General features: G+C 35.6%; 1 protein-coding gene across 1 annotated transcript in view; it reads left to right on the top strand.

The window, feature by feature from the left end:
• Positions 1-23,341, top strand: part of LOC111142828 (FYN binding protein 2) — a 96,612-nt gene that overhangs the window by 20,022 nt on the left and 53,249 nt on the right. Inside the window, 1 exon segment of the mRNA XM_022496152.1 lies at positions 14,936-15,036. Coding sequence (XP_022351860.1) covers positions 14,936-15,036 — 101 coding nt within the window.

Below are 23,341 nucleotides of genomic sequence, written 5' to 3'. Positions count from 1 at the left end.
GTACCACATTTCCTTAACCATCCATCAGGACATTCAGGTTGCTTCTCTATCTTTGCCATTGTAAATAATGGTACAATGAGCATGAGGGTGCTTGTATATCTTTTTGAGTTAATGCTTTCTGGTCCTTCAGATGAGAACTCAAAAGTGGAGGCGCCTGGGTTGCTCAGTGGGTTAAGCCTCTGCCTTCGGCTCAGGTCATGATCTCAGGGTCCTGGGATCAAGCCCTGCATCAGGCTCTTTGCTCAGCGGAGAGCCTGCTTCCTCCTCTCCCTTTCTGCCTGCCTCTCTGCCTACTTGTGATCTCTGTCTGTCAAATAAATAAATAAAATATTTTAAAAAAAAAGAACTCAGAAGTGAAATTGCTGGATCATATGGTTGTTCTATTTTTAATTTATTGTGGAAGCTCCATTTTGTTTTCTGTAACAACTACATCAATTTACATTCTCATGTAACAGCTCACAAGTGTTCCCTTTTCTCCACATTGCATTAACATTTTTTAGTTCTTGTCTTTTGGTAATAGTTATTCTAACTTATATGAGGTGATATCTCTTTGTGGTTTTGATTTGCATTTCCCTGATTAGTGATGTTAAGAATCTTTTAAAGTACCTATTGGCCATCTCTATGTCTTCTCTGGGAAAAAAGTCTATTCAGATAGTATGCCCATTTCTTAATTGGATGGTTTAGCGGTTTTAGTTATTGAGTTGTAGAAGTTCTTTATATATTTTGGATCATGACCTCTTATCACAGATCTGATTTGTAAATATTCTCTCCCATTAGTAGGTTGCTTTATTTTGTTGATGGTTTTCTTCACTGTGCAAGATTTATCTTTTCAGAGAATCAGATCTTACATTTGTTGGTTTCTTCTGTTGTCTTTTCATTTCATTTATTTCTTCTTTGATCTTTGTAATTTCCTTCCTTCTACTGACTTTGAGCTTCATTTATTCTTTTTTTTCTAGTTCCTTGAGGGTTATTGTTGGGTTGTTCATCTGAGATTTTTCTTATTTCTTGAGGTAGGCATTTATCTCTATGAACTTTCCTCTTAGAACTGCTTTTGCTGCATCCCATAAGTCTAAGTATGTTGTAGTTCCATTCTCATGTCCCTCAAGGTATTTTTTTATTTCTCTTTTCATCTTTGACAAATAACATGCTGTTTAATCCCTATAAAAATATATTCATGAATTTTCTGGTTTTCTTTTTGCAATTTCTGCTTTTATACCATTGTAGTCCAAAAAGATCCTTGATATGATTTCAATATTCTTTAATTTGTTAAGACTTGTTTTATGGCTTAACATGTGATCTATCCTAGAGAATGTTCTATTCACAATCGAGAAAAATGTATATTCTGCTGCTTTTGAGTGGAATGTTCTTTTATATCAGTTAAGTCCATCTGGTCTAATGTGTCATTTAAGGCCAATATTTCCTTACTGATTTTCTGTTTGAATGATCTATCCATTGGTGGAATTGGGTTATCAAATTCCCTTACTAGTATTGTATTACTGTCTGTTTCTTCCTTTAAGTCTGTTAATGTATGCTATCTATATTAAGGTGCTCCTATGTTGGGTGCTTAAATATTTACAAATGTTGTTATCTTCTTATTAGATTGGCCCCTTTATCATTATGTAATGCTTTGTCTCTTATTACAATCTTTGTTTTAAAGTCTGTTTTGTCTAATGTAAGTATAGCTACCCCAACTTTCTTTTGGTTTTCATTTGCATGGAATATCTTTTTCCAACACTTCACTTTCAGTCTGTGTGTCCTTAAATCAGAAGATTAGTCTCTTGTAGGTAGCATATAGGTGGGTCTTCTTTTCTCATTCATTCAGCCACTCTTTGTCTTTTGATTAGAGAATTTCACCCATTTACATTTAAGTAATTATTGAGAAGTTTTTCTTGCCATTTTGTTAATTGGTTTTTCAGTGTTCTATAGTTTCCCCTTTTCCTTTACTCCCCTTCTTTCTCTTTCCTTTTGTGGTTTGATGACTTTCTTTAGAGGTATGCTTAGATTTCCTCTTTTTTTTTTTTTTTTTGTATATATGATAGGTTTTTGCTTTGTGGTTACCATAAGGCTTACATATAGCAATTTAGATTTATAAATTGTTTTAGATTGTTTTTAACATTCATGTTGGCTTTATGTGATTAATCCACTACCTTATTATAGATTTATCTTTACCATATAGTTACCTTTACCTATACTTTTATATATTTTCTTGTTACTAATTAGTGCCCTTCCTTTTCACATGAAGAAATTCCTTTAACATTTTTGGTAAAGTTGGTTAGGTGGTGATAAACTCTTTTACCTTTTGCTGGTTTGGAAAATTCTATCTCCCCTTCAGTTCTTAACATTAACTTTGTCAGGTGGAATATTCTTGGTTGAAGTTTTTTTCTTCCAGCACTTTGAATAAATCATGCCATTCTGTTCTGGCCTACAAAGTTTCTACTGAAGAAATCTCAGTTTTATGTGTGTTTCCTTGTATGTAACAAATTGTTTTTTTCTTCCTGTTTGCAGCATTCTCTTTTTCCTTAATTTTCAACATATTAATTATAATGTGTCTTTGTGTGAGTCTCCTTGGGCTTATTTCATTTGGAACTCTCTAGTCTTCCTAGGTGTGTGTGTGTGTGTGTGTGTGTGTGTGTATGTATATGTTCTCCAGGTTAGAGAAATTTTCAGTAATTATTTCTTTCTGACCCTTTCTCTCTTTTCTCCTGGGAACACTATAATGCAGCTTGATGTTGTCCTATTAGTCCTTTAAGCTTTCGTCACTTTTTTTCATTCTTTTTATTTTTTACTTCTCAGAGTGAGTGAGTTCCAGTGTCTTGTTTTTGAGGTCACCGATCCTTTGTCTTGCTTCATCTGCTCTGCTCTTGAACCCCTTTACTGTACTTTTCAGCTCAGTTATTGTATTCTTCAACTTTGTGACTTCCATTGGTACTATTTATATTTTCTCCTTGTTGGAGTTCTTCCTGAGTTCATCCATTCTTCTCCTAAGTTCAGTAAACATCTTTATGACCATTACTTTGAACTTTTTATTAGTTAGGTTGTTTATCTCTATTCCATGAAGGTTTTTCCTATGGTTTTATCTTATGAGTTTTGTTTTGTTTGTTTGTTTGTTTGTTTTAGAACATATTCCTCTGTTCCTTCATTTTGCTTGACTCTCTGTTTTGGTTTCTGTATAGTAGGTGAAACAGCCACCTCACCCAGTCTTGAAGGAGTGGCCTTGTGTAGGAAATAAACCTTATCATTCGCGGCCCTAGCTCTTGGTATTCTCAAACTTTTCTGATCATCCAAGCAGCCTATTATATTTTTATATTTTTATATTTTTAATAACTCCCAATAGTGAGGCTATGCCAAGAACTGTCAGTGTCCCAAAGGAGAAAGCCTCAGTCAGGACCCAGATTCAGGCTGATTAGGAGCCAGACCCTCTGGCAGAAGCTTTCAGAGTATGCAAATATCTACAGTCTTGTGTGACTACATACATAAGCCCCACTGGCTACCAGAGCTAGGTAATCTGGATGTGTTCCCTTGGTGACAGTCAGAACAATCCAGGCACCAGATGAGTGTATAAGATCCTTTCTGGAAGACATCTGTGAGTAGTAGCAAGGCAGAGGGAGAGTACAAAGATGGTGGCCACTGGCCTATGTTCCCTGAGAGCCCTTCAATAGGCCTCTGGATATGTGGCACACCTGAAGACTGTCCCTCAGGGTGAAACTCCAGGATAAGCAAATGGGCCTCTTTTAGAGAATGACTGGGGTTGTGTTTCAGTCTGATGTTTATATAATACTCTAGGGGTGACAGCCTGCCAAGAACTATCTCTCCAGTTGTTCAGTTCTGTGCGACACAGGTACTAAGCCCCTCTGGCTACCAGAATCAGGTGATCAAGGAGAATTTTCTGGATAGCATCCACAAAAACCATGGCACTAGACTAAAAACCAGGGCATCAGGTATGTGTAATAGCTCCCCTTTGAGAGATACTCACATGCCTGGAGCACAGCAGAGCGAGACTGAGAAGATAGTACCCACCCTCCAAGGTTTTTGGAAGGGATCACAGTCACCCATTAGATGTGTGTCAAAACATTTTTTTTAATATTATAATTTCTGTCTTCCAATATAATAATATTACCAGCACACTTTATTGGAATGCTTGTGTGCAGAGAGCAAATATTTCATTCAATATCCACAATACACTTTAAATTAGATTTTATTATTACTGTTTTATAGAGTAGGAAACTAAGATTAAGGTATTTATTCAGTACTTTATAATTAGAAAGTAGAAGAGCTAAGATTCAAGTTTATATCTGTCTGACCCCAAGTTCCAAGTTTGTCTATAATCCTGTGCTGCCTCCCAATAATGTCTATAGTCCTGGAGACAGACTATAGACAGAAATTTTAATAAATGTGGAAACAAAAAAATTGACAGAAAGATTTATTTAAATCATAGTTATTTCTTCTCTACAATCCAAGTTCTTTATATTGACCCAGGCTGTATTAAATCACAGCAGATTTCAGATCTGGTTTTAATGGACCAGGAAAAGGATAAAAGATATTCTCAGGTATAAAAAGGAGGTTTAAATACATCCACAATATCTTTTTTCATTTTTAACATTAATCCTGGGACTACCCCTCTGTAAAGACAATTGATCTGAAAGATGCTTTCTTTTATATTCAGTTGAAATTCTTTTTGATCATCTAAAGTCAGATACTTATTCATTTCTGACAAAAGTAGTCCAAGAAATTGATTAGACATATTCTTCCAATTTTTCCACAAATTGTTTCTTATTAATAAAGTTAATTTACCATAGACCTGATGAGATTGTTAGGTCATTGGAGCATGAGATACATGGCATAGTCTATAATTTAAGAAAGTTTCTCTCAATTACTTTATGATAGGGGAGGGAAACAAAATAGAGGAGAAATTACTGATGCATTAGAGTTCATAATTTTTCCTTTTCAGCAAAATGAACTATTCATACATCTTTAAAGAATATGATTTTTAAAAAATCTGAAAATACCCAAGCTGGTCAAATGAGGGAAAACAATTGGATAGAATGTGCTTGTAATAATAAATGGGGAAGAGGGGGACAAGAGAGAACTCCAGCCTCTTCATTGTCTGTAACTGCAAGTAGACAAATATACCAATAAATGGAAAAAATCAGGAAGAATACAAAAATACTAAGACCTCACTTGTGTTAAGGTAGGAAGATCACAGGTGATTCTTTTCTCTCCTATGCTCCACATTTAGTGAAATAGTGATTTTCCATTTGCTACAAATACAAATGAAGTCCCCTTCATTTCACTCCCTAATCTCATTCTCCTCCCTCCCAGCAGCAAATTGTAATATGGATATAAGAATGTATCCATTTAGTGTATATCTTTTACTTTAACTACAAATTCATATTTGTTAATGATACAGTATTTTACATTCTTTAATAAATGGCATCTTATTAACCTATTATATGATTTTTCCCAGAGCTGTGCTTTCATATTCTATCTACATTGATGCATGAGTCTAGTTTATTCAATATAATTGCATATTGTAGACATTCCATCATATGAACATAACACATTTCATGGGTTCCTTTACCAAGGGACATTCCAGTTGTTTTGAATGTTCACCCTTTCAAATGATGCTATAATAATTATCTCATATATGTGTAACCAGGTTTCCCTAGGTTATTTTCTTAGAAATAAAACTCCTAAACAATAGTAAACAACTTCAGTTTTACTCTATATTGAAAAACTATATTCCAAAATGGTCATGCCAGTTTATGTTCTCCAGCTAGTGTGAAGTTCCAGTTTCTCAGTATTCTTACCAAATGAGGTATTATTTTCAAACTTTGGGATTCTTAAATTGGTGGGTGTGAACTAATTCTCATTGTCTTCATTCCACTTCCCTGCTTACTACATGGTTGTGAATTTATTTTTAATTTTTTTGGTGTGAATTTATTTTTATGAGCTATTCAAAATTTCTCTCCTGTGGTGTCTGTAATATCCATTTGTCCAATTTTCTATGAGTTTCTTTTTTTCCTATTGCAGAAGTTTTGAGTGGAGCTGAGATATTAACTCTTTGTTAGAGATATTAACTCTTTGTTAGAGTTCACAATTAAGATATTTGTTGGAGATTAATCTAGTTAAGAGAGTTTGTGTGGAATTTTTTTGTATTTATTAAAATAATCTGTTTTTCTCTTATTGCTTCAGTGTAAGTAGTTGCAATGGTAGATTTTCTCATGCCATCATTGATACCTTGAAATAAATTTTAGTTTTTCTTGGGTTAATTTTATTACTGATTAAATCTTTTTTTTTTTTTTTTTTTTAGCATTTAGTGGATTTGGGCTAAATGTTTTAAGTGAGATTGGGCTATATTTTTTTCTTTTTGGTCTTGTTGTAGTTTTCATATCAAAATCATACTGCCCTCTTAAAATAGTAGGGTAGCTTTTCTCTTTTTCTGTTCTCTGAAACTACTTATTCAAACTTGCCCATTAAACTATTTAGTGGAGGAGAAAGAGAGGGATAGATTGAGTGTGAAGTTAAATGGGAGGGAGAGTAGATGTGTATACTATTGATTCAGGCTCATTAACGTTTTATTGGCCTATCAGCCTTTGTATGTAGTTCTTTAATTGCTGGGGTAATTTTATAAGTTTGCCAGTTTTGTGTGAACATAACACATTTCATGTATTCCTTTACTGAGGGACATTCCAAATTTTCAAATTTATTAACAGAAAGCTCATTGTAACATTTTCTTAGGTTTCTGAAAACGTAAATCTATGTCCAGTTTTGTTGTCTTCCTTTCTATAATTTGTGTGCATGTGTGTGTATGCACATATGTGTGTACCTCCTCTCATTTTCTTGATCAGTCATGCTGAAATATGGTCTAATATTAATAAACTGACCTAAGATTTCTTTTGTTTAGTATTTTGTTTGCATCTCCTTTTCCATTCATTTATAAAGGAGCTTTGGTTTGCTTGGTGCTTTTTGGCAGCATTAGCTAGATTTTAACAACATGCAGATACTATTTTATTAAAGTAATCTATCTGCATTTATTGTGATTCTTGATCTATTTGAATTTTTATCATACTTTATGTTTTAAATATATTACAATTTTTTTACATGTATATTTTTTCCTTTTCTGCCTTCTTTAAGTTTTCTCATTCCATAGTTTCCTACTACCAGCTGAGAAGTTAAACACTCTATTTCTATTCTTTTTAGTGGTTACAGTTAAATTTTGACATCCAATTAACTAAGTCTAATGTTAGTCAAAATCTTTCTCTTGCTCTTAAATGATACAAAGCTGTGAGAATAACGCTTACAGCCCTCTTCCACTATCTTTCATATTGTTATTTAATATTTTTAATTCCATCTTATTTTTAAACTTCTACAAGTTAGTCATTTTTACAGTTGATATGTACTTATATTTACCAATAGCTTTATTAATTTATTTGATCACCATTTCTTTTTTTAATTAAAATATAATTAACACACAGTGTCTTATTAGTTTCAGGTACACAATATACTGATTCAACAATTCCATGTTATTCAGTGCTCACCACAATAAGTGTAGTCACCATCTCTCACCATACTGTTATTACAATATTATTAACTGTATTTCCTATGCTATACTTTTCATCTCCATGACCTATTTATTTACAACTGAAAGTTTGTACCTCTTAATCCCTTTCACCTGTTTTACCCATTCTCCTGCCAACCATCCCTCTGGTAACCACCAGTTCTCTGTATTTATGAGTCTGTTTCCTCTTTGTACATTTGTTTGTTTTTTAGATGCCACACTTAAGTGAAATCATATGGCATTTGTCTTTGTCTTTGACTTATTTCACTTAGCATTATACCCTCTGGGTCCATGCATGTTGCCACAAATGGCAAGATTGTATTCTTTTTTATAGGTAAGTAATGTTCCATTGTGTATGTATACCACTTGTTCTTTATCCATTCCTCTACTGATGACACTTGAGCTGCTTTCATGACTTGGTTATTTTAAATAATACTGCAATAAACGTAAGGGTGTGTATACCTTTTCAAATTAGTGTTTTCATTTTCCTTGAGTAAATACCTAGTGGTGGAATTACTGCATTGTCTGGGAATTCTATTTTTAATTTTTTGAGGGACCTCCATGCCTTTTTCCACACTGATCATACCAATTTACATTTCTACCAACAGTACATGAGGGTTCCTTTTTCTCTACATCCTTGCAAACACTTGTTATTTCTTGACTTTTTGGTTCTAGCCATTCTGACAGGTATAAAGTAATATATCATCATGGCTTTAATTTGCATTTCCCTGATGATGAGTGATGTGGAACATCTTTTCATATGTCTGTTGGCCATCTGTATGTCTTCTCTGAAAAAATGTCTGTTCAGGTCCTTGGCCTATTTTTTTTTTAAGACTTTATTTATTTGTTTGAGAGAGAGAGCACAAATGAGAGAGCAGAAGCAGGGGGACCAGCAGCAGGACTTTATCCCAGGACCCCAGGATCATGACCTATTCTAAGGAGAAATGCTTAACCAACTGAGCCACCCAGGCACCCCTCTTTGCCCAATTTTAAATTGGATTATTTTTTCAGTGTTGATGTGTATAAGATTTTTATATATTTTGGATATTAACCCTTATCAGATATGTCATTTGCAAATATCTTCTCCCCGCCTTTTTGTTTTGTTGATGGTTTCCTTTGTTGTGCAAGAGCATTTCATTTTGATGCAGCAACATAGTTTATTTTTGCTTTTCTCTTACATGAGGAGACCTATCCATAAATATATTGCTAAGGCCAACATCAAAGGGATACTGTTTGTGTTTTCTTCTAGGAGTTTTATAGTTTCAGGTCTCACATTTAGGTCTTTAATCCATTTGAGTTTATTTTTGTGTATGTTGTGAGCAAGTTGTCCAGTTTCATTCTTTTGTATGCAGCTGTCCAGTTTTCCCAGCACCATTTGTTGAATAGATTGTCTTTTCCGCATTGGATATTCTTGCCTCCTTTGTCCTAGATTAACTGACTGTGTAAGCATGGGTTTATTTCTGGCCTTTCTGTCTTGTTCTCTTGATCTAGGTGTCTAATTTTGTGCCAGCTCCACATTTTCTTGATTATTACAGTTTTATTATATATCTTGAAATTGGGGATTGCGATACCTTTAGCTTTATTCTTGTTAAGATTGCTTTGGATATTTGAGGTCTGTTATGATTTCATATAAATTTTATCATTTACATATTCTACATGCTATAAATATTTTACATGCATTATGTTAATTTATAAACAATTATTCTAATTCTATGAAAAACAATATTGGTCTTTTGATAGAGATAGCGTTGAATCTCAATTGCTTTGCATAGTATGAACATTTTAACAATATGAATTCTGCCAACCTATGAGCATAGTATATCTTTCCATTTGTCTCATCTTCTATCTTTTTCATCAGTGTTTTTTAGTTTTCAGGTACAGGTCTTCATCTCCTTGGTTGAATTTATTCCTAGGCTTATTCTTTTTGGTACAACTGTAAATGGAATTATTGATTTCTCTTTCTGCTATGTCATTATTAGTGTCTAGAAATGCAACAGATATCTGTATACTTATTTTGTATCCTGCAACTTCACTGAACCATTTATCAGTTTGAATAATTTTTTGGTGGAGTCTTCGGGGTTTTCTATATATAGTATCATGTCCTCTGCAAATAATTACAGTTTTAGTCCTTTGTTACCAATTTAGATTGCCTTTTATTTCTTTTTCTTACCTGATTGCTGTGGTTAGGATTTCCAGTACTGTATTGAGTAAACATAGTTAAAGAAGACATCCCTGTCTTCTTCCTGATCTTAGAGGAAAAGTTTCAGTTTTTCACTTTTGAATATACTGTTAGCTGTTTTTCATATGTGGCCTTTATATGTTCGGGTCTGTTACCCCTAAACCCACTTTGTTGAGATTTTTTTTTGTCATAAATAGATGTATGTTTTCTTATTTTTTGGATGTATTTTTTCAAATGTCCTTTTATTTTGCTTCTGTTGAAATGATCATAAGGTTTTTATCCTTTCTCTTATTAAAGTGATGTATCACACTGATTGATTTCCAAATATTGAACCACACTTGCATCCTGGAATAAATCCTTCTTGATCTTGATTTTTTTTAAAGTGTATTGTTGAATTTGGTTTGTTAGTATTTTGTTGACTATTTTTGGTATATCAGAAATATGGGCCTGTAGTTTTCTTTTTTAGTAGTGTCTTTGTTTGGTTTTGGTATCAGACCTCATAGAATTAAATTGGAAGTTTAGGGGCACCTGGGTGGCTCAGTGGTTAAGCCTCTGCCTTTAGCTCAGGTCATGATCTCAGAGTCCTGGGATCGAGTCCTGCATCGGGCTCTCTGCTCTGCAGGGAGCCTGCTTCCTCCTCTCTCTCTCTCTGCTTGCCTCTCTGCCCACTTGTGATCTCTCTCTGTCAAATAAGTAAAATCTTAAAAAATTAATTAATTAATTAATTAATTGGAAGTTTACTTTCTCTTCTGTTTTTTTGTTATAGCTTGAGAAAAATAGATATTAACTCTTCTTTAAGTATTTGGTAGAATTTACCTTGAAACTATCTGATCTTAGACTTCTGTTTGTTGGGAGTTTTTGATTACTGATTCAATATTGATTACTGATTACTAGTAATCAGCCTGTTCAACTTTTGTAATTCATCCTAATTTAGTTCCTGAAGATGACATATCTCTAGGACCTTATTCTAGTTGTCCAATTTTTTGGACATAAAATTGTTCATAATGGTCTCTTATCATCCTTTGTATTTCTGTACTGTCAGATCTTACTCCTCCATTTCTGATTATATTTACTTAACTCCTACAGTTTTCTTGTGAAACTTGGCTAAAGGCTTATCAATTTTATCATTTTGAAGAACTGGCTTCTTGTTTCATCAGTCTTTTTTATTGTGTTTGTTTTTTTGTCTCAAGTTCATTTACTTCTGCTCTAATTTTTATTATTTCCTTCCTTCTACTAACTTTGTGCTTTGTTTGTTGTTTTCCTACCTTTTCTAGGAGTAAAGTTAGGTCATTTATTTGAGATTTTTTTCTTGTTTCTTGAGGTAGGCCTCTATTGCTGCATCCTAAAGATTTTGGACCATTGTGTTTCATTTCCATTTATCTCTGTGTATTTTTTAAATTTTTTCCTTTATTTCTTGTTTGACTCATTCAATCTTTAGTAGCATATTACATAGCCTCCTATAGTTGTGTTCCTTCCGGATTTTTTCTTAAAATTGATTTGTAGTTTTATATTGTTGTGGTTCAAAAAGATCCTTGGTATGATTTCAGTTTTCATAAATTTATTGAGACTTCTTTTGTGGCCCACTGTGATCTGTCCTAGAGAATGTTCCATGAGCACTTGAAAAGAGTGTGTATTCTCCTGTTGTTGGATGAATATTCTGTATATATCTTTTAGGTCCATTGGGTCTAATGTGTGCTTCAAAACTACTATTTCCGTGTTGATTTTCTGTCTGTAGGATTGTCCATTGATGCAAGTGGGTGCTGAAGTCCCCTAATATTGTATTACTCTCAATTTCTACATTTAAGTCTGTTAATATTTGCTTTGTTTATTTAGGTGCTCCAATGTTGGGTACATAGATATTTATAATTGTTATATCCTCTTGTTGGGTTGATCCTCTTATCATTATGTAGTGCCTTTCTTTGTCTTTTGCAAGTCTTTGTTTTAAAGTTTATTTTGTCTCATATAAGTATTGCAGCCCTGGCTTCTTTTTTTTTTTTTTTTCCACTTTCATTTAAATGGTATATGTTTTCTAGACCTTCACTTTCAGTCTGTATGTGTCTTTAGAACTGAAATGAATCTCTTATAGAAAGTATATACATGGTTTATTTCTATATCCATTCAGTCAACCTGTGTCTTTTGATCAAAGCATTTGGTCCATTTACATTTAAAGTAATTTTTGATAGGTATGTACTTACTGTCATTGTATTAATTGGTTTCTGTGTGTATGTGTAATTCTTTGTTCCCTATTTCTTCTCTTACTCTTTTCCCTTGTGATTTGACGTCTTTATTTAGTGTCTTACTTAAATTCCTTTCTTTTTTTTTTTTTTTTTTTTTTTTTTTTTTTTTACATGTTAAAGGTTTTTTTATTAGTGGTTACCATTGGGTGCATATATAACATCTTATGTATATACAAGTCTTTATTAAGTTGATGGTCACTGAAGTTTAAACACATTCTAAAAGCACTAAATTTTTACTCCCACTCCATGTTTTTTGTATATGATACCATATTTTACATCTTTTTTATGTATTCTTGACTATCATTTGTAGATATAATTGATTTTACTACTTTTGTGTTTTAATCTCCATATTGGCTTTATCAGTGATTAATCTAGTACCTTCACTCTATGTTGCTTTTACCTGTGAATTTTTTTCCATTAATGATTTTGTTCTATTCATGGCCTTTTCTTTGCTCTGGAAGTATTCCCTTTAATATTTCTTATAAATCTGGTTTAGTGGTGATGAACTCCTTTAACTTTTGTTTGAGAAATTTTTTGCCTCTCCTATTCTGAATGAGAACCTTGATGGGTATGTTATTTTTGGTTGCAGGATTTTTTTTTTTTTCTTCAGTAGTTTGATATATCATCCCATTCTTTTTGGCCTATAAAATACCTGCTGGAAAATCAGCTAATAGCCTTATGGGGTTTCCCTTGTATGTAAATCTTTTCTCTTGTTGCCTTTAAAATTCTCTCTTTATCATTACTTTTTGCCACTTTAATTATTATGCGCCTTGGTGTAGACCTCCTTGGGTTGATTTTGCTAGAGTCTCTCTTTGCCTTCTGGATCTGGATTTCTGTATAATTCCCCAGATTCAGGAAGTTTACAGCTATTATTTCTTCAAATAAGTTTTTGCCTCTCCTTTTCTCTTTCCTACTCCTTCTGGGACCCCTTTAATGTGGGGTCTTTTTTGCACTGGATTATGGCACTGAGTTTCCTTAATCTATTCCCATTTTTAATTTTTTTTTTCTTTTTGCCATGCAGCTTGGGTGCTTTCTATCATCCTCTCTTACAGATTGCTGATCTTTTCTTCTATGTCCTCTAATCTGTTGTGGATTTCCTGTCATGTATTTTTTTAAGGAGGTGAAGGACAGAGGGAGAGGGAGAGAGGGAATCCTAAGTAGGCTCTGTGCCCAGTGTGAAGCCCACTGTAGGGCTCAATCTCACAATCCTGAGATCATGACCTGAGCTGAAATCAAGAGTCAGACATTTAAGCAACTGAAACACCCAGATGTCCCTCCTCTCATGTATTTCTCATGTAGTTCAGTTATAGAATTCTTCATCTTTGACTGGTTCTTTTTTATATATATTTTACCTCTTTATTGAAGTTCTCACTGAGACCATCCACTCTTTTCTCAAGTCCAGTGAATGTCTTTATGACCATTACTTTGAATTCTTTATCAGACATACTGTTTATCTCAGTTTCATTTAGCTCTTCTGCTGTGATTTTTGTCTTATTCTTATATGTGGGAAGTATTTCTCTGTGTCATTTTATCTAACTCCCTGTTTGTTTCTGTATATTAAGGAGGTCAGCTACATCTCCTGGTCTTAAAAGTAGTGGCCTTGTGTACAAGAGGTCCAATTATGTCCTGTAGCACAATCCCTCTGGGTCACAAGAACCAGGCATTCCAGGGCTGTGTGGGCCTCACTGTTGCATCTGAGCTGTGATTGCCTTCAGACCAGCTTGTTGCAATGACCCACTTTCCCTATTGTGAGCACACCCTCAAAGTTTGGTCACTAAGCTGTTGAGAGCCCTGTCTGTCTTCCCCACTGTTAACTTCTCTTTTAATATTTTGCATCTCTTCATTTCTCCATGCTACATTCTGGGTGTCTTCCTTAGATCTAAGTAATTCCCCAGTTCTCTTTTCTGCTGTGTCTAATCTCCTTTTCAACCTCTACATTAATTTTTTTTTATTATAAGAACTAATGATTTCTGTACTCCTTTCTCTTGTCCCTAAATCTATGTTCTTTTTTCACACTCTTGAAAGTGTTTTTTGTTTGTTTGTTTGTTTTGTTTTTTACCTAATGGATTTCATTCTTTTATTTCTTTGAACATTTAAAAAAATAGTTATTTTAAAGTCACTTTCATGTCATTCTGTTACTGAATCCTGTCATTCTGTTATATCATCTGACTATGTGTGGTAGCTCATCTCTATGTGGTTTACTTTTCTTTTTTTACTATAAGCTTGATTTAAGTGGAAATTGTTTCTTTTGCCTACCATACGTGTCTTGGGTTATAAGCAGCTTTACAGAATGATTTCAGATTTACTTTACAGTGGTTAGATTACAAGCACCGTTTTGTCTCTGTGTCTCTGAAATACACAGTGTACATTTAGAGCCCCACCTATACTTGGCTTTCAAGTTCCTGATTTCTCATGGGCGATTCTTTTAGCTCCAGCAGTCATAGCTGTATACTAAGCTTCCCTGTTATTCCCTGGGAAAGTGTACACGTATCTTTTACAATTCATTTTATAGATCAAAAGGAATTTTGTGACTCTGAACTTTATGCTGATAGCTTGGTTCTAGCTTCCCATTCAGTTAAGGCCTGTGGCTCAGAATTAACTCCTGACTCAAAGTAAATCCTCAGCCATCCAGTCATTAAGATTTTTCTTTATCTGTCTCACTTTTCCTTTGCATGTAATTCTCACTTACATGTTTAGTTTTGCTTTCCTCCCTATATCTGGCACCTGGAGACTTTATTGATTTCTATAGATGAGTTATGTATTTTTCATATAATTCTTTGTGTTGTTGTATTTTTCAGAATTTCTATATGTTTAGAGTAGGGGCAATGTCGTCCATATCTGTTTAAATCACCATATTTGTCAAACATATTACTTCTCTAATGAAGAAAAAATACAAAAAGTTTTAAAATATGTTTAAAGCAATGTTTTATTTTAAGTAACCTTTTTCTCCATGTTTCTCAGTGCTGAATTTGAAGAGCCACATAATTATGAGGCAACAATTTCATATCTGAAACACTCTGGCAACTCCATTAACCTGTGCACCGCAAAAGAAATTGCTGATTGTAAGTCTGCTAAGCCAATTAATATTGTAACCCTGTGTGGAATGAAAATGTGGCAAAAATGGTATTTTCCCTCTAGCTAACTATAAGTTTAAAAATTCAAAGCCATGCTGCTCTACCATCTCATTTCTTTCTTTTTTTTTCCCCTGCCTGGTCTCTTAAAACTATAAATAAATCCAGTTGGGCATCAATGCTATCTCACAACTCCTAGTGCTGCCTTCTCTCTACCTCTTCTATTCTCTCCTTCACCAATCTACTTAGATGCCTTGCCTTCTGTAGATACGTGGGAGGGAAAATCAAGATACAATAATCCATTTTTCTTCCTTCTCCTATAGAAACTTCATCTCTCTTCTTGTGGTGTTTTTCTTGAACTCCCCTGGTAACTCCGTATGTGGAGAGGGAGATAACAGACTATGAGAATTAGGTCCCTCTGTTTAGTCTGAATAGGAACAGAGAATTCATTTAATGGATCTGACCACTGGTTCAGAGCTAAATCTTCCCGCCTCTGGTATTGCCGACAAAGCTCAGACTTTTCTATGAAGAAAAGAAACCCTGTCAGGTAACAAAATGAAGAAGCAGGGACTCATAACATTTCTACAGTTTCTGTGTCTTTGTTCTGCCTGTAGGATCAGTTGGTTCTCTACAAAAGGCATGAACATTTGTGCTGGAATAAACATTAGTATTTTGTGAACATATACTATGGGTCACAGTTCAGTAGTAGGTTCTCTGTGTGCATCCCTGCTGATACAGCAGTTTTATTAGCCCACTTTTTGAGACAAGAAACTGAGGACCAGAGATGTTGAGTTGTACAAGGTCACATGAGGAATTTATGGTAGAGACATAATATGAAATAGGCTCAGACTGCCTCTAAGATGCATGCTGTTTTCAAAGTTTTATGCTGCTTCCCATTCAAGGATGTTTTGCTTCCCTGGAGGGAGGGTTAGAGAGAGATCATCTGATTTAGCTTCTTTATTGTATGGAGAAAAAGCATGAGAGTGTGGGAGAAGTCATTTGCCTGAGAATACATACATAAAAGGTTTGTGAGGTGGGAGTTAGGATCCATTGAAATTTCCCTTCCCTTCCCAAGGCAATAAAGGGTTGAAGAACTACTGGAAAATCTCCCTCTCTCTTTCTCTTAGGCTAGGCAAAGTCTAGATTCTCCCATATAAAATGGGAGATTTTATATGGGAAATCTCCCATTATTTATAAATGGGCTTATAAAATACTAGTCATAAGACAAGCAACTCCTGTCCCTTCTTACCCCCATAAGGCAATATTGTTCCAATCTTGGAGCATCTAGGCACCTGCATCAGAATATGATTTCTCAAATTCTAACACTTAAAATACAAATCATCTGGGGATCTTGTTTAACATATTCTGGTTCAGTAGCTGTGTGGTTGGGCCTGAGAGTCTCAATTTCTAACAATTTCCCTGGTGGTGCTGATGCTGCTGGTTTATAAACCAGCCTTTGAATAGAAAGGCCATGGGCCCTATTTGGACTAAATTCCAACTGCATGCCTTTCTGCAAAGGGCTCATAGGGCTATTTAGCTATTTAGATGCCCTTGTTGGAGCCTATACCTTCCCTTTCTGGATACAGGAGACCCCCAGAATGCTCCCTCCCAAGTCATGCTTGGGTCTCTTCCCTAAGTCCCAGGACAGACTGGGCTGCAGAGAGAGCAGTTCATGGGGGGTGGTGTGCATGAGATTTGGACCTTGCAAGGCCCCTTTCCATGTAGGATGAAGCTGAGGATTAAAAGTGGGAAGCTGGACCAGAGGCCTATATTTGTTCTTCCCGGGCCATAAATGCGCAAAGTGGCCTGCTAGGGGAAATCACCTAAGGTACCCAAAGAAGGAGCCACTAACTCAAGCCTCTCTTCAGTCTTTCACTGAGGGATTCTTTGTCTACTTCATAAAGAGGCAAGTGCCTTTGGCTGAAAGAGAAAGGGCTCAGAAAATAAGCCATTGACGCAATTGAGAGTAACAGAGCATGGAGTAGCAGAAAGGGAGGAAGGTGGGAGAGAGGTGAGGGTGGTGAGGGTGTCCCTTGCCAGAGAGAATATCTTGGTGGGAGATAGGAATAGACCTACCAGGGCTAAAGAAACTGAAGTACTACAGCCTGGAATCAAAAGGATCCTGCTACATGTCCCCACCCCTTTCCTTCTTCCTCTTTAAATGACCAAGATGCAGTTAGAAAAAACAAAACAACAAACAAGAAGGGGTTGAGCTATTTTCCCCCCACTTGTATTATTCAATTCACTCTTTCTTCATTTATCTTCTAATTATCTTTATACCACTCACTAGATGAATAACATCTGAACCTCAGTGTATTCATCTGAAAAGTGGGTATAATATCACCTTCATGGCATTGTTCTGAGAGTTTGATAAAACAATACATTTAAATTCAAGTGGAATTCTGCTTCTGGAAGGATGGAACGTGTATACTCTTCCTTATTCCCTCTGCTAAGTACAACTAAAACTGTCGGATATCATATGTGAAACAAACATAAGAAAACTGGGAGACTCTGAAAAGTTAGAAATAAGAAGGTATAGCAGCTAGAGACCTAGGAACCCAAGTAAGAATAGGTGAGTTCCTTGGGTTTTCTTCTTGCCTCATATATCCCAGACTTGGAGCCAAAGAAGCTGGCAATCCAGAAACACCAGTGGGTACAAACAGAAACATCTCCAGCAAAAGACTGTTCTGTCTAGCCTAAGAAGCAGAAAAGGGGCAGTCTAGAAAAACAAAAAGACAGTAACTGTTCTATTCTAGCCAAACATCACAGTAAAAACTATGGCTCTACCCCACCAGCCAGTGATGAGTGAGGATCCTAGACACCCACCCTTATCAGGCTGCAGTTATGTACCCCAACCCCTTGGCTGAGGTGGTACAGAGAAAGCTATGTCAGATGCTTGGACTTTCAACCCTTCCAGGAGTAACAAAACTCCACCTATAATGAAGACCACATGAGGAGCTTGTATTCCTGTCTCCCACCCAACAAAAGTACCCTTCTCCTCTCTGTTGGTCTGTTATTAGAGAAGACCCATTGGAGAGTCAGGACTTTCACAACTACCCAGCAGTAAGTAGGACAAATGGGAAGCAAAAACAAGCACTCCTACCACCAGGATGTTATTAGCAAAAGCTGAGTGAGGAACTGGAGTGCCCACCCTTGACCAGGAGCAGTGAGGAGCCTTGCCCTCAGTTGGATATTGGAAGGCCAAGAAGTGGAGAACCTAGATGTGTACCCTCAGCTGACAGAAAAAAGTCATCCCATTTCTGTCACCAGAAAAGCCAACTAAAACAGAAGTTTAAATAATATCCAGTCTCATAAGATAATACTTAAAATGCCCAGGTTTCAACAGAAAATTACTCATCATACCACAAATCAAGAAAGTCTAAACTTGAATGAAAAGAGATAATCCATAGATGACAACATTGAGACAATTGAAATATTAGCATATTCTGAGAGACAATTTAAAGCAGCTGTTAAGACTTCAGTGAACAATTATGAACATGATTGAAGCACACAAAGAATAGTTTCACTCTATTTTTAGAAGAAATGGGATGCCTCTGCAAAGAAATGGAAGATGTAAAGAAAAAGAAATAGAAACTTAGAAGTGAAGAACACAATAAGAAAAATAAAAAGCTCACTGGATGGACTCAATAGCAAAATGGGGAGAATAGAAGAATTCATAAACTTGAAAGAAATGATAGAAATTACCCAATCTAACAATAAGGAGAAAACAGATCAGGGGAAAACAATGAACAGAGCTTCAAGGACCCGTGGGACTATAATGAAAGTCTTAAATTGTAGTACTGGAAAGAAAGGGGAAAGAGGATGCTACTGAAAGTACTTGAAGAATTGAAAACTTTCCTAATTTGGTAAAAGACATTAAACAAAAGATTGAAGAAGCCAAGAAAATCCCAAGCAGGATAACCCAATCCACACAAAAACATAATCAAACTTCTAAAAATAAAAATAAAAAGTAAAAATCTTGAAAGCAGTAAAATGATACATTACCTATAGGTGAAAAACAATTTAAATGACTGAATTTCTCATCAGAAACCATGAAAGCCAGAAGAAAGTGGCACAACATTTTTCAAGTACAAGAAGAAAAGAACTATCAATCCAGAATCCTATTACCAGTGAAAATATCCTTCAAGATTGAAGGGGAAAGCAAGATATTCTAAGATGAAGGAAAACTAAGAAAATTTGTTCTAGCAGACCAATCCTAAAAGAATGGCTAAAGGAAGATTTCTAGATGGAAAATAAATGATAAAAGGAAGTACTTTGGACCTTCACTTCAGGAGAAAGAAAAAATGGAAAGAATACACATGTGAGTATGACACATTTTTCTTTTGATTTTTTTAAATTATGTTTGATGGTTGAAGCAAAAACTCTTAGCATTATCTGATATAGTTCTAAATGTGTATAAGAGAAATACATAAGACCATTATAAGGAAAGTGTTAAGGGACATAGAGGGAAATAAGGTTTCTATACTTCACATGAACTGATAAAATGTCCATACCAGTAGACTGTGATGTTACATGTATATATAGTGTAATCCCTAGAGGAACCACTGAAACAGGTATACAGTGAGATATTTAAAAAACATAAAACAAAAAACTATAGGTAAATAAAAAATGATTCTAAAAAATGTTCAAGTAACCCACAAGAAAGCAGGAAATATGTAACAGAGAAGCCAAAAAAAAAAAAACCCCAAACAGAAAATAAAAAATAAAGGGCAGATTTAAGCTCTAATATATCAGTAATTGCATTAATTACATTACATGTAAATTGCCTAAATATGCCAATTGAAAGAGATTGGAAGATGTAAATTTAATCTAAAGAATATTAGTGTGATTATATTAATAACTGATAAAGTAAATTTCAGAGCAAAGAAAATTACAAGAGATGCAGAGGGATATTATGTAATGATAATAGGGTCAATCCATCAGGAAGACAAAACAATCTTAAGTGTGTGTGTACCAAGCTCCAGAGCTGTAACATATGTGAAGCACAAACCGAAAGAAAAAATAGACAAATGGACTCATAGTTTGAGACTTTAACACCCCTCTGTCCACATTGACAGAACACCTACTCAGAAAATCAGCAAGGATACAGAAGAATTCAGCAACACCATCAGCAACAGGATCTAATTGATATCTATAGAAGGTGCACCAGGAGCAGAATACATATACTTTCAAGCATCCATAAACATATACAAGATAGACCTTATTCTAGGCCTTACAACAGTGCATTTTGAAAAATTGAAATCATAGTGTATTTTTTACCACAATGTGATCAGGCTAGAAATCAGTAACCAAAGGATAACAGAAAACTCTCTAAACACTTAGAAACAAAAGCACACATTTCTAAAAGGAAATCAAAATACATATTGAACTGAACAAAAATGAAAACATATAAAAATCCTTGGGACAGAGCCTAAGGAATGCAGAAGAGAAATTAATAGCACTAAATGCTTACATTATAGAGGAAAATCTTTAAATCTAAGATCCTACCTCAAGAGCATAGTAAAAGAATAGAAGAATAAATCTAAAGCAAGTAGAAGGGAGGAAAGAATAAAGATTAAGAACAGAAATAAATAAAATTAAAAACAGAAAAGAGTAGAGAAAATCAATGAAAGCAAAAGCTTGTTCTTTGAAAAGATCAATAAAATTGACAAACCTCTAGCAAGACTAACAAAGAAACAGAAAGAAGACACAAACAAACAATATCAAGAATGAAACAAAGATATCATTACAAACTTTGCAGACTTCAAAAGGACTATAAGAGGATAAAATCTACACATCTAAATTTGACAACTTAAAGATGGAACAATTCCTCAAAAACTCAGATTACCTCAAATCACTCAATATAAATCATTTGGATAGCGCTGTAACTGTTAAGGACATTGAATCTATAATTTTAAAACTAAAACAAACAAAAAACCTAAAACACTGTCACTGTATGTTAACTATACTGGAATTAAAATTTATAAATAAATTAGTTAAGAGAAAATAGAACTCTGAAAAAGACCATCTCAAAGTCCTGGGAGATTTCACTGGAGAATTCTGCCAAATGTTTAAAAATGAATTAACACTAATTCTGTACAATCTTTCCAAGAAAAAGGGAAGAGGAAGAAACCCTTACTGATTCAAGAAGCTGGTATTACCCTGACAGCAAACCAGACAGAGACAGTGCACAAGAACACTACAGATTAACACCCTTCAGGAGCAGAGTCATAAAAGTCCTTTGCAAAATATTAGTAAATAGAATTCAGCAAGATGTAAAATGGAATTATACCACAATAGAATGCTGTTTATTCCAGGGATGGAAAGCTAGTTCAATATTCAAAGATCACTCAAAAAAATCAGTCAATGAACTCTTTATTGATAGGCTAAAGAAGAAAAATCACACAATCATATCAATCTATGCAGGAAAAGCATTTGACAAATTTAATACCCATTTATGATTAAAAAAAAAAAAACTCAGAAAAATAGGAATAGAGGGCCACTTTCTCAACTTGAAAAAAAAAAGAGCATTTGCAAACAAACAAAAACCTATAGCTAGTATATTTAATGGAGAAATATTGAATACTTTCCCCTAGAGACTGGAAACTAGGCAGGATGGTCACTTTTTTTTTTTTAAGATTTCATTTATTTATTTGACAGAGAGAAACAGCAATAAAGGGAATACAAGCAGGAGGAGTGGGAGAGGGTGAAGCAGGCTTCCCGCTGAGCAGGGAGCCTGACAGGGGGCTCAAACCCAGGACCCTGGGATCGTGACCCGAGCAGAAAGGAGACACTTAATGATCAAGCCACCCAGGTGCCCCAAGAATGTCCACTCTACCACTCCTATTCAACATAGTGCTAGAACTTCTAGCCAATGCAGTAAGTCAAGAAAAGGAAATCAAATGAATACAAATCAAAGAATTAAACTGCCCTTATTTGCAGATGACAGGATTGTCTAGATAGAAAATCCCAGGGAGGGGGAGGAGTCAAGATGGCGGAGAAGTAGCAGGCTGAGACTACTTCAGGTAGCGGGAGATCAGCTAGATAGCTTATCTAAAGATTGCAAACACCTACAAATCCAACGGGAGATTGAAGAGAAGAAGAACAGCAACTCTAGAAACAGAAAAACAACCACTTTCTGAAAGGTAGGACTGGCGGAGAAGTGAATCCAAAGCGACGGGAAGATAGACCGCGGGGGGAGGGGCCGGCTCACGGCAAGCGGCGGAGCAACGGAGCACAAAATCGGGACTTTTAAAAGTCTGTTCCGCTGAGGGACATCGCTCCAGAGGCTTAACGGGGGTGAAGCCCACGCAGGGTCAGCGTGGCCTCAGGTCCCGCAGGGTCACAGAAGGATCGGGGGTGTCTGAGTGTCGCTTAGCTTACAGGTATTAGAACGGGGAAGCCGGCTACAGAGACAGAGCCGAGGAGTAAGCTCTAAGCTCGGGGTTACCTTGAACCGGTCGCAGGCTCGGTCAGCTCGGAGCGCGGCCGGAGGCAGGGTGACGGGAGTAAGTCGGCGCTGTTCTCTGAGGGCGCACGGAGGAGTGGGGCCCCGGGCTCTCGACTCCTCCGGGGCGGAGACCAGGAGGCCGCCATCTTCATTCCCGCCCTCCGGAACTCTACGGAAAGCGCTCAGGGAACAAAAGCTCCCGAAAGCAAACCCGAGCGGATTACTCAGCCCAGCCCCTGGTAAGGGCGGTGCAACTCCGCCCGGGGCAAAGACACTTGAGAATCACTACAACAGGCCCCTCCCCCAGAAGATCAACAAGAAGCCCAGCCAGGACCAAGTTCACCTACCAAGGAGTACAGTTTCAATACCAAGGAGAGCAGCGGAATTCCAAAGGAGGAGAAAGCAAAGCACGGAACTCATGGCTTTCTCCCCATGATTCTTTAGCCTTGCAGTTAATTTAATTTTTTTTTCTTTTTCAATTTATTTTTCATCTTCTGCTAAATTTTTTTAACTTTTACCCTTTTCTTTTTTAACGTCTTTTAACTAGTTTATCTAATATACATATATATTTTTTTTTCCTTTTTATATTTTTTCTTTATTGGTTTTCTTTTCTTAATTGTTTCTTTCTTTTTTTTTTTTCTTTCTTCTTTCTGAACCTCTTTTTATCCCCTTTCTCCCCCCTCACGATTCGGGATCTCTTCTGATTTGCTAAAGCATATTTTCCTGGGGTGGTTGCCACCCTTTTAGTATTTTACTTCCTCCTTCATCTACTCTTATCTGGACAAAATGACAAGGTGGAAAAATTCACCACAAAAAAAAAGAACAAGAGGCAGTACCAAAGGCTAG

This window comes from Enhydra lutris, unplaced genomic scaffold (assembly GCF_002288905.1).
Source record: "Enhydra lutris kenyoni isolate GAN:26980312 unplaced genomic scaffold, ASM228890v2 scaffoldscaffold9, whole genome shotgun sequence".
In the NCBI taxonomy this organism is placed as follows: domain Eukaryota; kingdom Metazoa; phylum Chordata; class Mammalia; order Carnivora; family Mustelidae; genus Enhydra; species Enhydra lutris.
The sequence above is the reverse complement of the archived record's forward strand: the minus strand, read 5'-3'. Positions and strand labels throughout refer to the sequence as shown.